Source organism: Hypomesus transpacificus, chromosome 17, assembly GCF_021917145.1.
Source record: "Hypomesus transpacificus isolate Combined female chromosome 17, fHypTra1, whole genome shotgun sequence".
Classification (NCBI taxonomy): domain Eukaryota; kingdom Metazoa; phylum Chordata; class Actinopteri; order Osmeriformes; family Osmeridae; genus Hypomesus; species Hypomesus transpacificus.
Genome location: NC_061076.1, coordinates 9,907,161 through 9,933,064, shown reverse-complemented (window position 1 = coordinate 9,933,064; position 25,904 = coordinate 9,907,161). Strand labels below are relative to the sequence as shown.

The 25,904-nt window shown below is 42.3% G+C and overlaps 1 protein-coding gene across 4 annotated transcripts in view; it reads right to left on the bottom strand.

Moving 5' to 3' along the window:
• The window catches only part of prkcab (protein kinase C, alpha, b), a 407,398-nt gene that overhangs the window by 213,039 nt on the left and 168,455 nt on the right, over positions 1–25,904 (bottom strand). The window contains exon 4 of one of the 4 annotated variants that reach the window (XM_047037656.1): positions 22,216–22,449. The exons of the other annotated variants lie outside the window; for them this stretch is intronic. Coding sequence (XP_046893612.1) covers positions 22,216–22,449 — 234 coding nt within the window. The remainder of the gene's footprint in view (positions 1–22,215; positions 22,450–25,904) is intronic. 4 annotated transcript variants of the gene reach the window in all.

The following is a 25,904-nucleotide window of genomic DNA, read 5'->3' as shown; positions in this document are numbered from 1 at the left end:
TGACTGTGCAACGGATGGCTCGCTGTTAACACACCTGCATGTTAATCACTGCAACATCGCTGTGGCAACCAAGGAGGACAGGCCCCAGGTGGCCACACACACATACACACACACACACCCTTGTGCAACTAACCTTTCCCAGAAAGTAAAAACTGTACTATATGCTATTTATATGTTAGGTATAACATAAATACTGTGGTAACCCTGGGGGGTGTTCCATCAATGTAGATTAAGGGAAAACCAGGCTTGTTTATTTCAGAGAGAGTTCTGTTCCATTAAGGTGGCTTATTCTGGTCCTAACTAAGTAACCAAAGGTAACTTGGGGGGGTGTTCCATCAATGTAGATTAAGGGAAAACCAGGCTTGTTTATTTCAGAGAGAGTTCTGTTCCATTAAGGTGGCTTATTCTGGTCCTAACTAAGTAACCAAAGGTAACGTATACCTCTGAACCATTGACTGTAAAAAGAATGGATGACGTGGCTTTGCTTCCTCCCACTTTACAAAAATGAAGCCAAAATATCCCGAATACGGGTGCTGCCATCTTGCGCTGGTGATGTAATTTGTAGACAGACTCTGGGAGTTAGATGGCTGAGCGGTTAGGAAACCGGGCTAGTAATCTGAAGGTTGCCAGATCGATTCCCGGCCGTGCCAAATGATGTTGTGTCCTTGGGCAAGGCACTTCACCCTTCTTGCCTCGGGGGGAATGTCCCTGTACTTACGTATGTCGCTCTGGATAAGAGCGTCTGCTAAATGACTAAATGTAAAATGTGCAATAGTGGTGTGGTGGGGCTGCGGTATCGAGGTCCCACCCATACACTCGCACAACCCACTTGCAAGAACACATTAATCCCTTTTTATTTTGTCAAATAACAAATAAAAAACAAACTTATGAGAAGAATTTGCATTTGAACGGACATCAGCGTGATCAGAACTACCTAAAATTACAGAAACCATCTTTGAACAAAAAAATTTTGAAAAGCGCTTAATTTTTTTTGTTTGGCTAATTGCCCAACCGCTAACATGGAGGGGGCGGGACTTATGACCTACACTGCAGTTAGACATCAAGGGGTGATCGAGATGTTTTGACTTCACTTTTCAGAGCTGTTGTACCGTCCATTCTGTTTACATTCTATGCTCTGAACTAGCCTGCTCCATGTCAGGCTAAAAGTCGACCTGGATTTAGCTGTGTTGCTAAGAATTTCAAGCAGGCGGAAATATAATCTTAAAAGACAGTTCCGTCGAGAGTCTATTCTAGTCTATAAATCACGTAACATTAACTGTTTTCAAAAGCCATTGGTTAATTGACATAAGACCTAAACCAAGTGTGTCTAGACAAGTTACAACCAATTATGGCTTATCTGTTCTTTGACAACCCTGTGGATGAAGGTGCACAGAAGATACAAACAGCGTTCATCCCACCAGCCCAAGGGTCTTCAGAGACAGAAGTAATGCACTGTGCTTCCCTGACCAGTATCTGTGGATGAGGTATAGGTTCAGCGGGCCCAGCATAGTTTATTTAGATCATATGTGTCAAACTCTGGGCCCTTCACATAATTTTATGTGGCCTGCGGGAGCATAAAAAAGATATAGGCCTATATAGAAAAACACTTTAGCAACTCTTAAGGATGGAGATAAACACTTAGTAGTAGCCTACCCTCCTTAGTAGAAAGTAGTAGAAAGGGGGGTAGTAGACTATGTTGTCTTGCGTAGGTAGGCCTGGACCAGGGTGTGCAACTTTCTCTGTCAAAAGAGCCATTTCAGCCCCTCTACCACTAAATAAAATGTATCTGGAGCCGCAAAGCTTATTTGACCCCTAAAATGAAGATAACATTATAGCCTACATGTATACATGTAATACAGTGGTGTGAAAAAGTGTTTGCTCTATTCCAGATTTCTATTTTTTTAATGCATGTTTGTCACAATAAATGTTTCAGATAATCAAACAAATGTAAATTAGTGGTGGGTCGTTATCGGCGTTAATAGTCTCACGTTAACGCAGCATGTTATCGGGCGATTAAAATTTTTTCGCCGTTAATCTATTCTCAAAGTTGGTTTGGAAGCTGGGTCTATACTACGCAAGCTATGATGACTTTCACCTTGATATCTAAGCGCGGATGTATACTTTTAAGGTTGTCGTTGTATAGGGGAATATCAAGAATGTCACCAACGGTAACAGCGGCAGGCCCAGACAGGTGAAAGATGGAAAGAGAAACTGGAACACTCACCCCCCAGCCAGGTAGACTCCCACCTGTTCCAGGCCAGCCCAAGCCGCCGTTCGGTTCGGCGGACAGCTCGCTCGCGGTTGGTAGTGTTGATCCGGATATTATGTATTTGGTACATTAAGCACAGCGTTTCGTAAAGGAAAGAAGGGATCGGCAGCGGTGGGGAAAACAGAAACCCAGGAGCAACCGGTCGCATCGATAGTGACGTCCACTCACAACAACTCTGAAGGTTCCCCCCAATCTTTCCGCCATCAGGGAGTTCTAAAATAATAAACTCCTCCCCTTAATTACCTGGGCCCCAATCAGGAGACCGTTCTACACCCCTTTCCAATCACCACCATGTGTAAGGCCACCGTGCCACTAAAGTGTTATATTTAAAAATTACTTTCGACAAAGGACAATAAACCTCCCTCTCACCCTGCCACTAGGCGTGCACGTAACAGTCCCCCCCCCCCCTTCAAGAGAAAAAGACAACAAAAGGTGAACAAAAATAATGTTAAAAATAACACCAAATATTGTTTTTTTACTTTTTGCATTTCCACCCCCCTTACTCTAGAGGAGTCCAATAAAATCTTGTTTCCATTATCATCATTAGTAGTAGTAGGTCTACCTCTCTTCTCTAACCACCCTACACCTTGAGAGTAGAAACCTACTTGTCACAGTCCGGGTAAAAGTCACGTCCGATAATGTTGGGTATCTTGGAAACCATAGCCAAGGGAGTCCTATCTCCACCTCAACCACAGACATCAATCTACATCACCACAGCATCTTTGAACAATGCAGGGTAGGCCCCTACCAAGTTCACAACATAGGCACCTCGCATCAAAAGTGCGCACCATGGACGTCAAGGTTGGATGGCCCCTCTCACAAGCCCCCTGTAACTCGGGGCAATAGGCAGAGGACCGTACCAGTGTGACCCCAAGCTCACACGTCCTTCGGGAAAACTGCAGATTTACAATGGGTCCTTCTATCTGACTGAACCTCTTTAGGCAGCTCCACATGTAAACCGTACTGCAGCAGTGTCTCACCGATCAACGGCGCTCATATGTGGTGCAAAGGCACCACTTCTGGAAACTGCGTAGCCACATCCCTAATGGTCAACCCATACTCATTCCCCTTATCGATTCGGGGCAGGAGGCCAACCCCATCTGCGATCCCCTGATCTTCCAACTCATCACCAGCCATGTCTTTACCCTCTTTTGTGGTCACCGCTCGCTTCCACGAGGGAGCCAGCGAGGGATCGTGGCGTGGTTCCTCCTGTAAAGACTGGAGCAACCCCCGGGAGAAGATTGCATCCCGCCCTGGAGCCAGAGGGGAAAATGTTCAAAAAAACTTCTTCCAAAAGTCCTCTTCCAAAACGCAAGCAGTCCATGACGTATGTAATGTATGTATGTAAATCAGTATAGGTGAGGGAGAGAGATAGAGAGAGAGGGGGGGGAGAGAGACCTTCAGTCAGAGGCTTCAAGGAGCAGAGCAAGTTTTGTGATGGGCCTGGTCAAGGTGCTGGTCTTGGTCTGAACTTGTACTTGTCCCACAAATCCTCTTTTATCAGGCAGGGTTTGTGTGATTCGGCCCAAGACCCATGAGTTTCTGGGAGCAGCGTCATCTATTATGAAGACAATATCGCCAGCAACGAAGTCCCTCCTTTTCTTAGTCCACTTTTGCCTTTCTTGCAGTTCTGGCAGATATTCTCTTGTCCACCTTTTCCAAAAGAGGTCTGCCATGTACTGGACTTGGCGCCATCTTCTTTTGGAGTTGCAGTCCTCCAAGCTGAATACCCCAGGTGGCAATGAAGGCTTTCCTTTAAGGAGAACGAGGTGGTTTGGTGTGAGAGGCTCCAGATCCAGAGGGTCATCGCAAGCTTTGGATATGGGCCTGTCATTAATTATAGCTTCAACCTCACAAAGCAACGTGCTCAATCCTTCATCGTCCAAAGTCTGTCCACCGGGGTGTGACCCAGCAGGTGGGTTGAATGTCCATGATATGCCTTTCTTGCGCAGGGTGGAATGTATCTTCAGATTGTCCAGATCTTGGATAGATTCTCACAATTCTCGTTCTGCCCTTACGAGATTAGTTCCATTATCAGATGTCATGGTCTCGACTGTGCCTCGTCTTGATACAAACCTTCTGATTGCATTAATGCAGGAGTCGGTATTCAGTGTATGTGCAACCTCCAAGTGCACGGCTCTGATATTCAGGCATGTAAAGATAACTCCATACCGCTTCAAATTGGTTCTCCCCCTCCTTATTTCATATGGGCCAAAGAAGTCTACGCCTACATTAGTGAAAGGTGGTTTGTCCGGTTACAATCTGTCCTGTGGTAAGTCTGACATGTACTGTGAACCTCTAACACAACTCAATCTTCTACAGCAGAGGCACTTTGTGATCACTGCCCTGACTGCAGTTTGCCTTTGGTATCCAATACCTTTCCCTGAGCCGAGACAGGGTATGGTTCCGACCACTGTGTCCGATGGTTTCATGTACATGTCTGATTACCAGAGTTGTTATGTGATGGTTTCGTGGCAGAATGGCTGGGTGCTTAGCTTCATGGGGCAATGCAGACTTGACCAACCTTCCACCAACTCTTATTAGTTCATCCTGAAGAACTGGGGTAAGTTTATGTATGTTGCTGCTCTTCTTCACAGACATTCCTTTCCTCAGAGACTCCAGTTCCTCTTTGTAGTCTGTTGACTGACAAAACTGAATGATGGCCTTTTCAGCCACCTGCATGTCCTCCACGGATAACGGGTGTTTGTCATGTCCTTTTCCATGAGCAGGCTTCTTTTCCTTTTCCTTACAGGCACCTCTCAACGTGGCTTTGATTTTTAACATCCATGCTGCAGCCTTTCAAAGTCGATGCCACTCTGAGTAGTAAGTGATGAATTTCATGACTGTATCCACTTGTTCAGTTGCAGGAACAACACTTATGGTGAAGACTTTTACTTCAGGATTGTTCTGTGTCAATGTGCATTCTGGGCTTCGCGGCCACTCGGTTTCTGCATGTTGCAGGAATTCAGGACCTTGGATCCACACTGACTTCAGAAAACGAGCGACTGATATGCCTCTGGACGCACAATCAGCAGGATTCAGAGTGCCACTGATGTAACGCCACTGTGCAACATCAGATGGAGCACGGATACTGGACACCCTGTTGGCAACAAAGGTGTGAAATCTGGAGGTTTGTTTTCTCAGATTCTTAAGCACAGATGTGCTATCTGTCCGATACACTGAAGGCGTCAAAGAAAGTTCAAGCTCTGACTGCAGCATTCTTTCCATTCGCACAGCCATAGTAGCTGCTGTTAGCTCAAGCCTTGGGATGGTGACGGGTTTTAATGGCACCACCCTTGCTTTGCCTATAACAAAGGCACAGTGAACTGTGTGCTCATCATCCTGACAAAAATTGCTAAAATAATTCCTATTTTCAAATTGGGCGACAGAAATTATATGAGCAATTACCGGCCCATATCAATCCTACCCACTTTCTCCAAAATAATGGAGAAAGTAGTATACACCAGACTCAGTGGCTATCTTCAAAAACTGGATATTCTTGTTGCCTCTCAATACGGTTTCAGAAAAAAAGAGTACAACCTCTATGGCAATACTTGACCTAATAGAACAAATAAATGACTGCATTGAAGAGGGAAAATGTGGTCTTGGTATTTTCTTGGACTTATCAAAAGCCTTTGATACCATTGACTTTGATATTCTATTGTATAAAAAGCATCACTATGGTATCAGAGGTTTAGCACTTAAATGGTTCAGAAGTTATTTATATGAGAGGGAACAGTATGTCCATGTCAATGATCATAATTCTACTTGTCAGCCCATGACCTTTGGGGTCCCCCAGGGTTCCATTTTAGGGCCACTCTTATTTATTCTATACATACATGATTTTATAAATTCTTCAAAAATATTTCATAAAGTTATCTTTGCAGACGACACAAATGTGTTTACATCATACAAGGACCCACTTATTTTACAAGATATAGTAAACTCAGAGTTAACCAAAGTGGATTCATGGTTTAAATGCAATAAGCTATCATTAAATGTCAGCAAAACAAATTTCATTTTATTCAAATCATGTAAAAAAATTATCAACTCTGACCCTTGCCTGATTAAAATTTATGGGCAGGCGATAAAGAGTGTATTCCACAAAATTCCCGGGGGTCCTCATTGACGAGTTGCTTAACTTTAAAAGTCATATCGACTATCTCGTAAACAAACTGTCCAAATATGTTGGCTTGTTCTATAAGATCAGACATTTTCTTCCTCTATCTGCCCTTCTCACGCTGTATAAAACTCTGTTTGAACCATGTAAAAGCTGAGAGTTGAGTGACAGACCTTGGTAAGTAGCTCCACAATCAAACACTACCCTTAACTTTTTTTGGGGTAATACACCCCATGGTGAGGTATGTACCATGTTTTTCCCGTCTTGGTTTTATTTAGCATATCCTGTGGTGTTATTTGGATAGCAAAACCTTTCCTTAAATTGTCAGCCATGAATCTTGTGTATTCCTCGTGAAATGGTGTGTTCTGTAGCAGTTTTCTTTTCAAGCTTTTAGCTCTTTGCTCAGCCAAACAGCGGTTGTTTGGGAACTCAGCGTTTCTCAAAGGCAAACCAATGCTGTAGTGCCCTTCAGTCAACTTTACCGAGTTAGAAACCTTTTTCAAGAAGGCAGGGTCCTCCTCATGCTGACGCTCTGGGAAATCATGCTTCAGCTGTTGTTGTAGTAACTCCTCAATCTTCACCACAGAGATCCTGTTTGCTGTGATGACCTTGCCAGTGCCCTTTGTGAGCGGCCCATTGACTGTCCATCCAAGAGTGATTTTTCCTGCATAAGGACAATTTCCCTGGCTGTTAAATATCATCCACGGTTCCAAAGCCTTAGGAACATTGTTCCCAATCAACATACTGACTTCCGCTTCAATGTGAGGAATTTTCACTTTGTGGAGATACGGCCATTGCTTTACATCCTCCTGATTGGGAATGTTTTCAGGTTTCACAGGAATCACAGTGTGGGAGTACACCTCAGGGAGTTCCAGATACTCATTGCTTTCAAGACCACTGATTTCCATACCTGTCACCAGGGACGTCTTTACAACTTGTTCCTTGTTCATGGTTCTAAGCAGAATACTTGTTCTGCTTCCTGTGATCTGCAAATGCCTGAGTAAGGACTCCGTGCAGAATGTCGCAGAGCTTCCTGGGCCCATAAAAGTGTAGGTATTGATCACCTTATCACCTTTTTTCATTTTGACTTTCACAGGGACAATAGCAAGTTTGCATTCCGAGTTACCGGCCCCAGTATGCGTATACGTTTGTCACAGCCATATCTTTTGAGCTTTCACCTTTCTGATTATCGGTCTCTTTTTTGTTGATATGTAGGACCGTTGGATGCTTAAGAGAACACACTTGACAGGTAAGTCTCTTTTGACAACCCTTGCTCATGTGACCGACTTCAAAGCATCCAAAACACACACCCTTTTTTCTTAAGAATGCCAGTTTTTCCTCATGATTTTTCTTTCTCAGTTGCGGACATGAACTGAGATGATGGTCTTCCTTGCAATGCAAACACTCTTTACTTGTTTTTCTTTGAGTTTTATTTGCACCTTCCAATACAACCTGCTTAGTACTGCTGTGCGTTGCCGTTTCCACACTGGTGGTAAACCCACTTTATACCATGGTCTGGGTGAATACTCAATTCTGATTGGCTGCAGGGGTGTACATTGTACATGGTATAAGCAGGATAATGCCCTTCGAGGTGTCCAATATCATCTGATAATGGACTCCGTGGAAGCAACTCCGCTGCGCGTCGGACAGTTCACGCCTCCCCATCGTCCATTATCAGATGATATTGGACACCTCGTCGGGCATTATCCCTTACGTATCCACCTTTGTCCTTGGAGGGGATGGGCTTGCTTCCCTGCGATGAGCTGGCCCTCTTTGCCTGTGTGAGATTTAGATTTAAGTTTCTAAACAATGGATGTGACAGGATTCTGGATTGATAGCTCACAAACTCTACTAAATCCGAGAACATGGCCCTTGCGTTCCTGTAGTTCAAAAGCTCTTATTCACCATCTTTCTTGCAATTTGAAAGGTAACTTATTAAGAATGGCCTGTATGTTGACTGGATGATTTAGTTCCTCCATATACTGTACAGAGTTCATGGCATTCAAACATCAATTGAGAAACACAGAATAAGCCTGCAAGGCATCTGCATCCTCTGCCTTAATTACTGCCCAGTTGAGACCTTTATCCAAGTATAAAGTAGCAATTTTGAGTTTATCACCAAAGTGCTTCTTTAAAAGTCCTTTTGCTGCAGCATAACCTCTGTCTGGGTGCATATATTGGCAACTACGCACTAGTTCTCTTGGTTGTCCCAAAGTGAACTGCTCTAAAAAGAACTGTCTATCTTGGTTGCTCTCAGTTTTCCTTTCGATGCCATGTTCAAAAGCACTCATAAAGAACAGATAGTCCAGAGGATCTCCCTTGAAGACAGGAATGTTGACTGATGGTAAGGTAAATTGACCTTGATGCTTAATGAGAGTGAATGTTAATTGGTTTTGATTCAAATTTGACTTGGTTTTGACCATTGGCAGTCAGAACAGCCTTCTTCAAGGCCTCATATTCCAACCCCTGGCGAGGATCCAAAGCTGCAAAAGCCACTTTCGCCTTGCCCTTCAGCATACTCTGCACCCGCAGAGACCATTGAGCTTCGGGCAAGTCACATTCCCGAGCCACAACCTCAAAAGCCTCAAAAAAGGTATCCACTTCCTCCTCAGAGATCATTGGCATTAAAGATAGGGCGGAGCGGACATCGAAACGGGGCTCAAAAGGGGCACCCCCCCGGGTGGCCTTCACTCGTCCCAGCTCCAACTGGGCCAACAGCTCCTTAGATTCCCGCTCTTCTCTTTCTACACAAAGGCCCCTGTCTCGCTCCTTCTCAGCCCACAACTCTTCTAACTCCAGAGAGGTATTAAGGAGTTTAGCCTGAGCGGGTTTCAGGGTACCTTCCGGAACCTCTACCTCTTGCTTTGCCGCCAATTGCAGCAGCTGAGCTTTTGTAAGCTGTCAGAGCTCTCGGCGGGAGGGCAACGCCATCCTCCCCCCTACCTCATCTCCCTGCCCCTCATTCAACATAACAGCGGTAATCACAAAACTGAGAAAATCTCCAATTGGCAGAGACCTGCGCCACAAAACAGGCTTTTCCCAAAACTTACGCACAATAATAACCAGGCAGCACAAAACCAATTCGCAGTCACAGACCGTCAACACAAAACTGACTACCACCTCCAATTAGAAATGCACAGCAACTGCCGTCAAAAATACACCACTCAAAAACGTTACCGGCTAGGCTACTAATTCTCGACTAACCTGACTAGCTCCTAACCTCCCGACCTAGTTCTGCAACCCAGCAACAAGCCTCAGTCGCGGAGCCAAAGGGGTGGCCGGGGTGGCACTGGACCCCCCTGATATCGGACTGGCCACCCCAGGTACCACCCCAAAACGTAATTCGCTATCCCTGGCAATTGGATGGTGATCGACATTTACTTTATCTTGTTAAAAGAAGCGTTTCTTTCGACATCTGGCAGTGCATTTTTTCAATCGAGGATATTTCCACAGTTCCCCAGTCAGTCAGAAATCACTATGCCAGCGTCTGATACAGCGCCAGCGACGGAAAACAAGAGCATATTACAGTTATCGTTTTAAGGTTTAGCATTGGGGTCGAGGCTTCCGGAACAAAATGTTAAGAAAGTTGAGATGCTGGGCCGCAGAGGAATAGAAAAGATGCAATTTGGTTCCATAACAGATTCAGATAAGAGAAATGTCTCTGTTTTTGTTTAGCACTTAGCACTACCTTAGTAGGCCTTGCTAACAGCGCAATTCCTACTGTGGTGTAGTTGATTAAATTTCGTTTTTTTCATTTTCATTTAAATAGCACACTTTTAAAACAACAACAGTATCATTTAGCCATTTGAAATCTATTGTAATGACTTGACTAGGTCAGAAATGAACAATCGTCCAGGCATAAGATGAAGTTCCCGAATTGACGTTTATTAACCACGCGGTACACAGGCACATTAAGCCTAACAGCTATTTGGCCACAGCCCACTCTAAATAAAAGAAAGGTAGCCCACAAAACAATAGTAACCATCTCTTGTGAAACCCAGACGTCTGGTCTTAAGTTCGGATGCTCCAACCCCCCTGCCCAACCCCCCTCCCTTCTCCAACCACCAGGATGCCCGGCATCCGAACATTCTGGGCATTCCCGTGATTAGCAGACAGCAGGTTGATTGGCATGTCGGACCCCGCGAACACTACTGGTAAACAACCAACTAACAGCCAACATAACACACGTCTTTCGGTGTGGGTTGCTGCTACACTATTTTTGTACTTTAACTGCTAAGATTCCTTGATGAGATGCCTTATCAATTTATTAACGTTACAAAAGATTAACGCTGCAGTCAGATAGCTACCCTGTTTGCTATTGTATAATGCCTGTTCGAAATGCGTATTTCAGAGTAGGGCTAGCCATGACGTAGTAGTTGATTGAAGATAATGATGGGAATATGTTTAAGATTGAGATTGGACTCAAATGTGGGTAATTGGATGTGTAAGCCAACATGTTATTTTTGCTTAGTGTTCACTTCAAACATTAAAAGAAAGGGTGAGATAGCAGACTTTTTCAAAACGCTGCGCAAACAGGATCAAGTGGAAATAGACCCCAGTCCTTGCACCACCCCAAGACCTCAGAGGAGCATACTAGTCAGTCAGTCACATGCCAAGTTTAGCCTTTGTTTGTAGGCCACACATGTAAGCCTACACAAAAGTTCTTTCCCAGATTAAGTTGGGCCGAATCCCAATACTCCCCCTTACCCCTTTCCCTCAGTTTTGCGCGTTCCCGTGAGAGCTAGTGGTGTCCCAATACTCTTTTTGAGCTAGGGGTAGGGCTTAGACTAAGGGGTATACGCCCCTTAAAACCAAGTAAGATCGGGAGCTTACTTGAAACCTAGGGCTATGTGAATACTGCGCGACCGGCAACAATGGCGGCCAGATCATCCAGAGAGTCCGATAAATGTTTTATTTTATTTTTTTATAATCTTAATTAATTGATTAAAAAATGATGACAGTCTTGTTTTGTGTTATACTCAGTCCTGAACATATATATTTGCAACCATTTTCCTAATTGAAACGTTTCTAAAAATCGCTAGTTTGGTACGCTAATGTTACAGTGCTGAATTGCACAACAGTCCCGCATTTCTCTGACTAGCATGTCTACAGTTTTATGTAAACTCCATTAGCAGCAAATTTCGTTTAATATCAGTGCATAACACGACTTGTTTTGGAGATATTATACGTGCTCGATGACGTACCTGTAACCAAGTGGAGTCTCATTTCTTAGGGATATGTAGCCCTTACCCCTCAGTTTCGAGGGCCAAGGGCTAGGGGTAAACTAAGGGGAAGGGGTAAGGGGGAGTTTTGGGATTCAGCCTAAGCCTCACTTTAAAATGTTGGTTGTTGATTCATGAGTGTTCTTGTTTTGATGGGTGTGGCATTTTTTGTGTGAGTATACACTAAAAGTTATGTTTTAATGTAAAAGAAGGATCTAACCTGGTTAGACCCGGATTATACAGTGTATTCATGAAAACAGAGTGACCAAAGTCTCTCCAGTTTGTAAGTAGCCTACAGTGTGTGTAAGACATACATAAGTTGCAATTCAGATGTACAGACACAGTCTATTCAAAGTAAATGTATAATTTGATTAAAGTAAACCTAGTGGACCATATTAGGCCACACTGAAGAATTTAGGCTTAAGTGAATTTAAATGTTTATTTCTCATCAGCAATCATGAATAATTGACATTGCTTAGATGCCTAAGGCTAAGGGTACACACACATTTTCAGTCATGGTCTGTGGACCCCCTGAAGTAGCCCTGGCCACCCCTTGGCCACCCCATATATAAAAGTCTGGTTTTGCCACTGACAAGCCTGACAAAACAAACGGAGCTCCACACTGCGGTACTAGTCTGGTCTAAACAGTCAGAAATACCCTACCTTAGGGCTGGGCGATATGGGTAAAAAATCATCGATATAGATATTTATATTTACATTCGATAACAATAATTAAGACGATAGACCAGATCTGTAGTAGTAGCAAAATAAGTCTCTTCCTCAACTTTTCCCCTACACTCGGCATAAAGTTTAGCCAGAGCGGTGTGAGAGAAATGTTTGCAGCCAGGGAGCACGTCCCTGGGGTCAAGTAACTTAAGCTTTTTATAACCTTGCTTTTTATCAATAGCCTACCTATCAAAACCTTGGCGCAAACTCACACTTTCTGCATGTTCCAACGAGTGATTTTGCTTCAGGTGGTAAAAAAGGTTTCTTATATACTAGTATTATAATTGGACCAATAAGCTGTTCTTACTGGTCCAGAGACGTTCTAAAAAGTCTGCAAAACCGTTTACGGACCTAGCAAGCGGTTGCCTTGGAGATGTGGACAACATGGCGTCTGCTCCAGTTCTTCGTGTTTGATTTGGGATTTTCCTACGTGTCGTTGTATTGTATAAAAAAACAAATATGGACTTTGACAGATCTACAATCACCTTTGTAAGCAAAGATTTGTTAAAACGTTTGTCAACCGAGACCGTAGGTCGAGACACATTTGCAGTTGTCGTAGGCTATTACCAGACCTGTTTGTTTACTACACCAATTTGTATCGAACATCTTTGTCGGATTTCAAAAAGCCAAACAACTTCCAAATAACTGAAGAAGACAAACCCTTTTATCAACAATTTCTTCATTGGAAGTTGCTACCTCGCCATGGCTATCGCTGCCAAACAATAACTACTCATTTTAAGCATTACAGTGTTCAAAATACACAATAAAGTGTTGTGTATATATATACTAAAATTCTGTTTTGGGATAAATTTACTTCATGCTCGACATCTGGGGCACTAGAAAAAGCCCCCATCGAAACGCCTACCAACCTGCTGGCGATGGGTGAAATGCTGACCGTTGCTAACAAGAAACACATATTTAGCCAATCAGCGTCCTCAAAAATGATGCCCAAGGGACGCTGGAATTAGCGCCTCAAGCAGAGTTAGAGTATAGAAGTGATTTTGCGACAGTAGGGCCTACTTAACGGTATTGAAAATGAATGACTCCGGACCGGACTTCAGACGTTCTCATTTCTCAAATACTGTCAGATATCCTCTCCAAAATCCTTTTGAGAGGAGAAATTTAGTGGAGAAAATAAAAATAAAGTGTTTGGCCCAACCTGACATCAAAATTACACAACAGGCGAGCGAAAAGGGTAGAGCTAAATTATACACAGAGGTTTCTCCCACGATTGGTAAGCTACAACAGAAAGGCCTTGCTAGCTGGATGCATTCATGTCAATGCCTTATTTTGCTTCCCGTGCTTGCTTTTTATAACATTCGGAACAAATACAGCATGGACTGTTACAGAAGTTAAGGACATTAAACATTTACGTATCTGAGAAAACAAAACAAGTGCACAAAGGCACACATGGAGAATTCAATCAAGCTAGCCATGCGTAGGCATAGACAATCGCTATGCAACTACTAAGGTCACCGGATTGTGGCGAGGAGAAACAACGAATAAGTGTATAAGAACAGGCAATTTCTATCAAAGATAATTGATTGTGTTAAATTCTTTTATAAATCCTTAATATTTCATTTTACAGTAATAGTAGTGTTGTGTTTCCTAATAATACCAGGCAGAGTGGCTCAAGTGCCCAGATGTCCGTGGTTTTCAATATTTCTGAACTGAGTGTAATGATATTTATCGTCCACAAATGTGGACATTTGCCTATAGCTGTGTGCATTAATTATATAAACTATTTCATAGAGAACTCGTATCATGCAGTTTGTGTTCAATTGTATTAGGATGGTTACTGAATTGACTGAATATTTCACAGCCCCACCTAGAATAACTTTCACCAGCCGCCACTGAATGTAGCTAATATAGCTACTCCACTCGAGGTGCTCAGTATATTTTAGCGAGCGTAGGCTACCATTTCTCCGCAACTTCCTTCTGCATCACAAAAATTAAATGGACTGCTGTTCCGTATTATTCTCTATCGACATTATCGATATTATGAAAATGAATTAATGTTACGATATCTTTATTGAGGGAAGTCATTAATCGCCCAGCCCTACCCTACCTGTTAGCCATTTTAATTGGACAAACAGCTTCATATTCCGACAATTCGGCAAAGATGAGTGGGCCAAAATTCCTCCAGAGCCCTGTAAAAGACTCATTAAGTTATCGCTTGATTGCAGTTGTTGCTGCTAAGGGTGGCCCAACCAGTTATTAGGTTGTAGGGGGCAATCACTTTTTCACACAGGTTCGGATTTTGTTTCCCCTTAATAATAAAAACCTTCATTTAAAAACTGCATTTTGTGTTTAATGTGTTACTTTTATTATATATTTACAATTGTTTGATGATCTGAAACATTTAAGAGTGACAAACATGCAAAAAACTAAGAAATCTGGAAGGGGGCAAACACTTTTTCACACCACTGTATATAAAAGAACTATAGGCTAGTTTGTTGCATTTATTAAATTATAGAACTACAAAAAGAAAATGGGTAACATTGTACTGCTGGTTTTACCTGTTAATAAAGGGAAACTAGCTGCCACAAAACTGGCAACAGTGAGTTTACAAACTTAATCCAGTTCATGAAAGTACATTTGCTCTGATCTGTCCTGGTTGCTATACTGGTTTCTAGGTAGGAAGTTCTGTATTAAGGCCTATTTAAACCAATTTAGCCTACTCTACGATTTGAAGTTTTCACTCGTTGGATAGCTAGTGCTAGCTAGCTAGCTTTTTTCGTCTTCTATAAAATAACTTATTCAGCATCGATTTTAACAGACCGGGAAGGCAACACATATAGTAATTTACCTGCGCGTGTTGCTGTCGTAGAGTAGGCTAAATTGTTAGAAATAGGCCGAAATACAAAATTGTCTACCTAGAAACCAGTATAGCAACCAGGACAGTTTCCCGCTTGTGCATAGCTATCTCAGGAATATAAAGATGCTGTAAAGCAAATTCCATGATTTGCTTTTCAGTACATTATATACGTGTGAAATTAGTTCCTGAAAGCATGTGCAAAGCGTGAAAACTCGCACTGAAATGTTGAGTTAGAACGTTAAACATTTTCTCTTCAGTTTTCAGCTCAGGTTTTGTATGGATGGAGCCAAAACCCGACCGATCTACGTCACAGCGACCCATCTATGTCAGATCACAGATGATTGCATTCTGTTAATCAGCTGGTACGATGCACTCAGAGACTGCAGTTTACGGCAACGCAGTGTATGAATGAATCAATCCGCATTTTAGACTATAGCCCACACAATGGCCGACAGATCGGACCGTAAAAAGCTTTTTGTCATGGAAATATTGACATTATTTTTCCCTTGACCAGATCAAAGATAAAAATATACTGGTTAGTTGTAGTTTGTGTGCAGGGGGCTATTCGTCGTAGCTCGCTAAGCAGTTTAGCGAGCTAATTTTCAGGCTAAGATAAAACACGCCCCTCTTTTTGGTTCGTGGAAGCAACTTTCGATAAATCACCATAGTAACATATCAATTAGCACTAACCTGCTCGAGAGCAGGCTAGCGTAAGTGTAGCTGGATAAGCTTGCCACATCCCCGGAAAATAATTGGCAGCTCCCATTTTGAGAGACTCAGCTGACTAAGGAGATATATTCTATTTCGCTATGAACGCTATGTTTTAAGAAATGTCTGATCTGTTGTGCCTGTGCTTTTTATGTTTCACTGTGGGAGAGTGGGAAACGTCATATCGATTCCTTTTTATGTCTTGACGTGAAGAAATGGACGATAAAGCTATTTGAAACTTTTACTGTGCTTCAGACTCTGCATAGCTTTGAGGTTTTTCGCGTCAGGTAGGCTACATTTTTAAACAGTAGGCTATAAGCGATGCAGAAAACATTGGCAAAGCCACAGCATGCGTTGCTGTAAGAAAAGTGTACTTGGCGCTTAACCAGCTTATGAATCAATTCATCATATTCCCTGGCCATGTCTCAGTCAATGAAATCAAAGAGGGATTTACACATAGGCCTACATGCATATACACATATATAGGGTAATATCAGGTAAAAGGGGCCATTTAAGGTTTGGGGGTCCCAGCCCTGACAAGTAACAAGGGATTTGATTGCTTTATGGTTGCTATGGTGGGCGGGCCAATAATTCAAACAACCCTGCACCAGAAAGTTGCATGGTAAGTAGCCTGGCATACCAAATCTAACTTAACTATTATAAGGATGATAAATCTATTTTTTAAAAACATGCGCATAAAAAACTATGCATAATATCTGTCTTGATGGCATCAATCACAAATAATGTTGTTAGATTGGTATATGAACATATTTTTTGAAAAAGTGACGTTTTTCCTGGTGGTCCAATTTACCTTAACCCACTGAGGTAAAATGGGCAACATGGTTTCAGATAAAATGGGCCATCATCTGTGTCACTCACAAACACATACACATGTGTTGGAGTGTGTGTGTGTGAGGGTGTGTGTGAGGGTGTGTGTCACACCATGACCCCCCCAACAGTAATAATGGTAGTAGATATTTTATGTACAGTGAGTATGGCAAACGAGATGGAAGCGAGAGGAGAGAGGGAGAAGGAAGAGAGAGAAAAGAGAAGAGCAAGGACCAGAGAGGAAAGGATACAAAGATAAAACAGGGATGGAAAGGAAGGCCAAACAATTACAATCTGTGGAAAGAGGAGAGGATGAAGGGGGCCTTAGATGAATACATGGAGGGAGAGAAGAAAGGAATTACAGTGAGTGTGCACCTCTTATCAAGAGCATGGGGTGTGCCGCGATCCCCACTGCAAAGACGCATCAGTGGAAAGGTGACTGGCAGTGAACATGTGTCAGGGCGGAAGCCCTACCTTCCACAGGAGGTAGAAGGGGAGCTTGCTGCCCCCCTTAAGACATTGGCGCAGTGGGGGTTTCCCTTCACAAAACGTGATGTCCAGCAAGTGGCCTTTGATTTTGCAGCCAAGAACAACATATCTGGTTTCTCCAAGACAGCAGGGAGGGCTGGATATTACTGGTTTAAGATCTTTCTAAAGCGCAACCCAGAGCTTGGGATGCGCAAGCCAGAGGTCCTGTCTGGAGCACGGGCTGCTAGACTCAACAAAGAGGTGGTTAGCCAGTGGTTTAACCAGTATGAGAATTGAAAGTATGAAATTTATGATAAATTACTATTTCCCTTTGCAATTTCACTGGCCCATTTTACCTGAACAGCTGGTCCATTTTACCTGAAACTGCTTGTGCCAAAAAAGTTGGCACAGCTGATGTTTCAAGAACTGTAGGGCCTAAATAATTATATTTCATTACATCATTTCAACAAAAATGATCAAAAACAGTCATTTGTTATCATAAAAACACATGGCAAAGGCATATATGGTATTGTATTATTGTCCCAAACGATTTACCAAAAAGTGGCTCATTTTACCTGATATCACCCAAGTACATGCACTTTCAGTAGGCCTACATATATCCTCATAAGTGTCTATGAATTCGTATCAATTAGATACTCTTTGGCCTTGTTTTTATACTTATTCTGAAAGAGTTGATATCATTATTTTCGCTAGCAAGATCTCATTCGATGATTAATTTCCATTAAGCCTACTGCCAGCAGGCACATTTAAAGAAATGTGATCTGATTGATCAGGGTAATAAGGCACTAAAGATGAAACTATACATTTGACCAAAATACGCATTTCGTTTATCTGCAATTTTTTTGCCAAGCTGCCTGTCTTGCTCTGGCAGCGATGGCGGTGTTTGACTTAGCCATAATAATATGCTTATTGTCTTCTTAGAGACTCATTATAATAGTTTGCTCAGATGGCGAGAATATCACCGCTCTCTCGTTCGTCTTTTCCGCCATCACACCGTTAGAAAATCACGGTTTTGGTGATCGACCTTTCCTGCCTTTTGAAGTAGGACGTGCTCGTGCACTGATAAGTTTAGCCTGATGAATTAACCACATGATTTGGATGCGGATCAGCCGTCGACGAACCGATATTTGCGGTTCTCAGTTAGCTCGCTAATGTTAACGGGCTAAAGGGACAATTGATTAACTTAGCTTCAACCCTTACGACGAACGGGCCCCAGGTGCGAGAACTTTATCCACTGCGAAAAATAGTGATTATAATCTTCACAAGCACCTTGTATAAGATGAGATGAGACATTCTGAGATATTTGTCTGTAGATTTTAAATCTTTTTCTCCCGTAATTTTTCTGCACATCACTTGCGCTTTGGTGGTAATTTTTCCATTTTAACGATGCTAAACTTCCAGCATTAGCCTACTACAGCTCGTGTCTCAGGGCCGGTTTTGGGCCAAAATCTCACTCCCCCCAGAATTCTACTCCCATCCGTGTGAACGTGCACTGCCTTCCTAGCATATTGCCTCCTTTTAGGCTTTGAGGAAACTATCAGTAGGTTATGTTGTAATATAAGTTATGTTGCGCTGCACTTGAGAACCTATACGATTTGTATGTTGTGCTACATGTAAAATCTGAATGATCCCTAATCCCTTCTGATTCTTGATTACATTGTACTTGCTGCTATAGGCTACTTACTAAATGCACTATATGCCAATTGTAATAGAATCGTCTGGTACATGAGTATAGCTACATTATTTTACACATTCATATAAAAAGGCCCCTGCTCACAGATCCCCTTCTTTCACATTGTTGCCAGTCAAAAAGAAATTGAATTGCTGCATCATTAAATAGTTAATTCAAGTAGCAGTTTTTAGGATTGTTAAACGTGTGAGGTAATTTGAGAGATAAAGAGAACTCATACACAGTAGCCTACTGCAATGCAAACATGGTGAAAATGTAGAGGCATAGACATTAAACATAGATAAACACAGCTCTATTTGAACATTTCAGGGATGTAGGAGGTGGAAGAAAATACATTTCCTATGTGATTATGCTGATCACAATAGCCATTTCCTTATCAACTCTTCATACAGCCAACACTGTTTTTCATACCTGCCGAAATCCGGGATGTGTCTGATGCTGAATGTGTACGGAGAAAGCTTTGCCACCCACCTTTATTCGCAATGGCGGAACTAGAGTTTTTTACATGGGGTGGCCAAGGGGTGGCCAAGGCTACTTCAGGGGTCCATAGTCCAGAGTCTTGGGTCACTGTTTTAATTAATATATACAGTATAATCTGGGTCTATAAGTGCTGGAACATACAAAATATTTTTTGGAAAAAAACCTCAAGCACCAGGGACTTATAATAGCATTTCTGTGTTACAGAAATAACACAGTACATAGTTTATTTACAAAACAAAGTGAATTTACAAACCCCAAAAAACACTGCAATTTGACTTGACAGGAATATAAATACAATTATAAATAACAACCACATTACAAATGTACAGTATAATATTTATGTTCATATATATTATGTTAACTAATAGCAAGAAAAGTTTTGGAATTGGCCTAAACAAGACCAAATTAAATCTGTGGACCGCCTGGGCTAAAAATGCCAGGGCCGATTTTTTGTCCCAGTCCAGCCCTGGTTGTGGATAGTATGTCCATAAATAAAGCCAAGTCACTCATTTTGTGGCAGAATCCATTGCTATGTCTACAAAATTATTTAAGATATAGGTTAGTATAAGTTTAGCTAACTTTCAAATCCTGTTAGACTATTGTAGCAGACCTTTCTATGTGACAACGGACAAGGTGGTTTTGTCCCTCGGGAGTTGCCGTAGTCTTGATGTTGAACGCAATTGTGAAATTAGCTAGGGCTGTTCGAATAGCGATGTCAAGAAGAGCAGTGGTAAAATACAAGTTATTAAAAGTGACAGTGTCCGTGTCTTTTTGTCCACAGGATCATACAATTAGATCTAAACCGAACTTACAAAGAGCTTGGTTACACTACCTAAGTTGAATTAGTAATGTTGTTGGCGATGCTAGCGTTATTTTGCTAGAGCTAGCTAGCCTGTAACATTTCACTGGGTCTTGCAGCTGTTTGATTAACTGAAATGATTATGAAATGTTATGTTCTACTAGCCATTTGCCTACTTTCAGTGCGTGTTCAGGGAGTTGCCTAGGGTGGCACGGGCCACCCCTGAAATCTGATTGGCCACCCCAATATCTTAAAATATGATTGGCTATATGCCCAGTCAGAGGCGGGCCACCCCTAGTGCCACCCCTATCAAAAATGTCTGGACACGCCCCTGCCTACTTTAGCAAATCACTGAATTTCCAAGCCCTGATAGTGTACCTTAGATAGCCTAAATAAATCCTCTTTCAAGTAATAAGCCCCCCTTCAAGTGTTGAGCATTAAATTAGTTGCACGGTCTGTAGAGATCTTGAGACAAAGCCACTTTTTTGTTCTAAAACCGGATTATAAAAAAATGTAAAATCGGAGTACAAGCCTACTGACTGTCTGTCTTGTCTGTTATTGGAGTCGAAGTTCCAACATTAACTTACACAGCTACTGTAGCCTTTTTCTATCGCGAAAAGAGCTTGTGGAGCTGTGGAAATATTCTTTATTCTGCTGTTTGTTCTTATTCTTCTGTATCTCACAACAAATGTCTCTCTTCGATTTGAATAATGCAACGCAGCAAAAAAAAAATGCTTCTTTCAAAAAGAGGTCAAATGAAATGTCAATCAGCATCAAATTTCCAGTAGCAAATTACACTTTAAAAGTGTGACCCCAGTGGCAGAATTTTTCACGAACACTCCATTTGAGCGCCAAGAATTCTAAGCGGTGGGCAGGATACCTCTTTTTTGAGCCAGTGAGGGTCTTGCTCGCGAAGGCGATCGGGCGTGCCTTCATTTCCGCCTCTGGTATCTGGGACAGAATTGCTCCAAGGCCATCAAGAGACGCGTCAATGGACAGAACCAGTGAACTGCACGTGAACAAGCCAGTGACCCCGCCTTACCTCTTCCCATAAATGAATATGCAGACGGACTGTAAATGCGCTCCTGAGGTAATTTCTTTGTCGGAATTACTGTATTTCTTCGAATAAACGCCGCGCTCGAATAAATGCTGCACCAAAAATGAACGTTAAACTCTGTTGCGTTTATTCGAAGAAATACGGTGACTGTGACATCGAGGTTCTGACAACCGAGTGTGGAGGCGAGAAAATGTGTGCTGTTTGGCGGCCTGTCATCAGGTATTAGCGACAAAAGAAAGTCGGCGGAGTGGAAATCTGTCACTATTTGTGCACTTTCTTGTTTTTAACCTGTTTCACCTTGAGATTTAGCTAAATGTAAAGTGCATTACAAATACAATTATTATTATTATTATAGGGCCATAAATGCTGTGGGTTCAGTGAACCGGACCATGGCAGAAATCAAGAAGAAATGGTCCGATGTAAAACTTTACTGTAAATGAAGAAACCAGTGGTGGCGCATCGTAACAGCATGGCAGCTATAGGGTTAGCGTGACATGCATTTCCTGAGTGATTTTGTCGTTAGTTTGACACCCTCAAGTTGAACAGAAGTTATTACTGTAAGTGGTGGCGGATTAAACAGAAGGCTATATAGCATTTCCCGTTTTGGGTTTTGGCATGTTGATGTGATCATCCACATTAATGATCAAACGTTTATTTTTATGTTTTTTGAATAGTCAACGTCATAAACGTAGTAGTGGAAACTTTATTCTGTAATATTTGGTGAGTTTCGGCACTTTTCAGTTCGAATTAGCCACATTACAGAGCCAGACAAGACTTTACGGACGGTCCGTACATTCTCACGTCTGCTCTTAAGTTTCCGTGACGGCCCGCACATTCTCACGTCAAGTAAATCTTTTACATCACAAAGTGTGCGTGAAAACCAGCGTACGCAAGCTTTTTGTGCGTACGCAATGTTTATACATCAGACCCTGGATTCTGACTGTACATTCCGACCTTTCCTCGCCATTTCTGACCAGCAATTTGGTATGAAGTGCTAGTAGTAAAATACCATCCCCAGGAATGACTTCAGTCTGCGGACTGAAGGAGTGCAGCTATTGTTGTCCCTCTTCAACAATTTGGAGATGACCTCAACTTTTTCCGGGTCAACAGCAACACCGTCACCGTCAACAACGTGTCCAAGGAACTTCACGGACCTCCGCAAGAGATGGCACTTTTTCGGAGTAAACTTCAGGTTGTGCTCCCGCAGCTTCTGAAAAACCACCTCCAACCTGCTGAGGGCCTGCTGTTCAGAGGGGGCAAAGATCAAGAGATCATCTAGGTAGCACAAAAGACTGCTGAAGTTTAGATCACCAAAGATTAACATCAACCTCTCATGAAGGAACCGGACTGTTGCAAAGCCCCTGCGGTATTCTATTATACTCGTGCAGGCCTAGTGGCGATGTGAAGGCGGTGTATTTTTTGTCCTCCTCATGCATGGGCAGGTTATAAAAACCAGTGGGAAACCTTCAGGGCCTTCTACGCCTTCAGAGAAGGCCTAAACAAATTATAAATAATAATATTTTTTATACTAATAATAAAATATTCAATAAATAATTTAAAAATAAATATATCTCATTTAATTTAATACAATAGATTGAATACATTTTCTGTCATCTATGTTCTATAGTTAAGCTTACTGTCAAGTTCATGTCCTGAAAACATCTTATCCAATCAGAATCGTCTGTCTCTATTAAGGCCCAGTTAGCTGGCTCATTCATTGGTTAGGACTTCACAAATCCTGGGGAAGGCCAAGCTATGTGTTTTGGTGTGAAGAGTGATGGGCAAATCGACCAATCACGCTTTGATTTCAAGTGGGCGGGAACAAAACAAAACATCCTAGGCCTTCATCAAGTCCTCTTATCTCTTGCAGAGTGGTGAGAGCGGTTGAGAGACAGAGGCAACGTCCACACTAGCCCGGGTACATTTAGAAACGCATACATACGTCTGCGTTTGCACCTCCCGTCCACACTAATACGGCGTATTCAACACTGAAAACTGAGCTTTTCGAATACGCTCCCCTAGCCAGAGACATTTGAAAACGCCGGGTTTGCGTAGTAGTGTGGACGGGGTCCACTGAGCTTTTCAGATACGATGACGTTCAGTTGCAATGACACTGGGGTTAGCTTGCGCTCTATAGCTATAGCTAATGTCAAGATGAACATGGAACGTGAAAGTAATATGCTGCTCCATCTCTATAATTTATTTACCAGTTTAGTTAGCGTACTACTTCAGATACAAGTATTATCACTTAATAGATACGCGTTACTCCTACGCAGAAGGCGAGCGTTGTACTCGGTGTGCCTGAACAGATGTTATTAACGTTATGGTATATTTGTTTACATCCGTGTCATCGTTAGTTAATTAAAGGATTGCACTTGTTTAACCCATTCAATTAATCATATTGTTGCTTTTTTCCGCGAAGATTTTTTTCTCTGCGGTGATGGCCGAGGTGAAGGCCCAGCTGTTGTACTCATGGTTCGCCACTGATAAAAACCATATGTGAGGTCCATGGTGCTGAAGATTGTGTTACCACCAAGGGCAGCCAGGACATATCTCCACCCCTCCATCTTGTGAGGCTTGCCATCATCTCCAAAAACTGGTCGCAGTCTGAAGACCCCTGTGTGTTGTGTGAAACAAGTGTGCCATAAAAAGATTTTGATACTAGTAGCAAACATTTTAAAGTTAGAAGGGGAGCAGGATTTTGGCAACACTGTTTTTCATACCTGCCGAAATCATCGTCCACTCATATCTTGGGACTATAAGATATTGGAGTTTTTACCCACAGGCAGTGAGACACTATCTACATTTTTTTTATTCAGCACCTTTTTTCTAATTCATTTAATTAAATTGAATTACATTTCAATTTTATTTATGCACAGGGTGGAACATGGACCCTTTCACATTTCACTACATTTGTTGTATGTGACAAATAAAATACTTGAACTTGATCGGACACCCCCCCCAAATTATTGTGGTCGATCCTCATGCCCTCTAAAGTGTGCCAGAAAAAGCTTTTGACACTAGTTGCAAAAATGTGAAAGTTAGAAGGGGAGTTGGATTTTGGCACCACTGTTTTTCATACCTGCCGAAATCCTCCCCCCCTCATATCTTGGGACTATAAGATCTGAAACGTCAGATCCACCCCCCCCCAAGAAAAGGCCTATAAATAATATCGTCGATTCGGACCAAAAGTGCGTCAGCCCACCGGTATGCCAGATGGCCAGTAGAACATTTTCAACGCAAGCAAAACATTTGGGTTGTGCTGTTTCACGAACGTTTATCAACGTTGAGATGTCACTGACTTTTTAGAAGAAATGGAGGGCAAGAGTATTGTCTGTGGGCATCCTCTGCTATACGATACTACTTCGTATTTGTTAATAGTAGTCATTTCGGACATGGTTGATGACAAAAAAAAACGGTTGGCTCCTAGCAATTCGCTTCGCGTTTGGTGTGAACATTGTAGGGGTGGAACGGTACATGTATTCGTACCGAACCGCACGGTACGGGCGTCACGGTTCGGTGCATGAAATTACACAGAGAATACACGGTATAAAAATAAATAAAACTTGTGTGCAATTTAATTAATGTTATGTATAGTTATGGAGTCTGGAGTTTATGTGGGGTACTTACTGTTTACTACTTTACAGACTTCATGCTGTTGCAGCTAGCTCAGGGGAGAGACTGTAGGTGATACAGCCTAAGACATACACAATAAATAAAAATTGGCTTTAAGTTCTCAGTGCTTCAGACAGTTTTTTGAGACAGCTAGAGCGAGAAAATTCTACTCGTAGCCTAATCGCGCATGTGCGACCTACAAATGTGGAATGTATTGGGTGTGCACAACAACAGTACATGTTAGCAACGACTCAGATACGACGATCTGGATAAGAGCGTCTGCTAAATAAATGACTAATGCACGTTCTAGTAAGAAAGTGATATCAGCGAGCCCTCAGCATTAGTACCGCAGCTAAAGGTAAAGTTAGGCTATTTTTCGCTATACCTAGACTACGAACATGTCTTAATACTTATTTAGCACTTGCGTTGCTGCTACTGTATCCCTGCCTGTGTTTGCACTGTTGCTCAACAAGTAGCCTATCGTGGATGGTAGGAGGACTGATCAACAAGCGCATCATATATTTAAGACATTTAGCTAAGACTTGCATGTACAGTAGTTAGTCTGGAGCCCTGCTCCTGCATTTTTGTTTAGCTTTTCCCTCCATCGTACCGAACTCGTACCGAACCGTGATGTCTGAACCGCGGTATGAACCGAACCGTGACTTCAGTGTACCGTTCCACCCCTAGAACATAGCTAACGCTACCCCCACGTATGCAATCCAATAGAAGACGAGACAACGAACTAGCATAGCTTTGCTATGCATACATGCAGGGCAGAACATGTCTTTCATGGGAGCACAATGTGCATGTTGGTGCGACTTCAGTGTACCGTTCCACCCCTAGTATGCGTCCTGTTTTATTTTACGCATAGGCCTACTAATACTGTAAAAACATGGCCACAGACAGTGCTTAGACAGTTGGTGCACAACCATTTTATTAGCACTTGGAGATTCTGACTTCTGAGTAGGAATGCACCTAGTGATAAAACTTTTTATTAGTGAATGTAAATAAGACAAAAAATAAACAAACATTGTATAGAAGTAGGGACAGTTGTGATAATCGCAACTATAAGGTGTGAGAGAA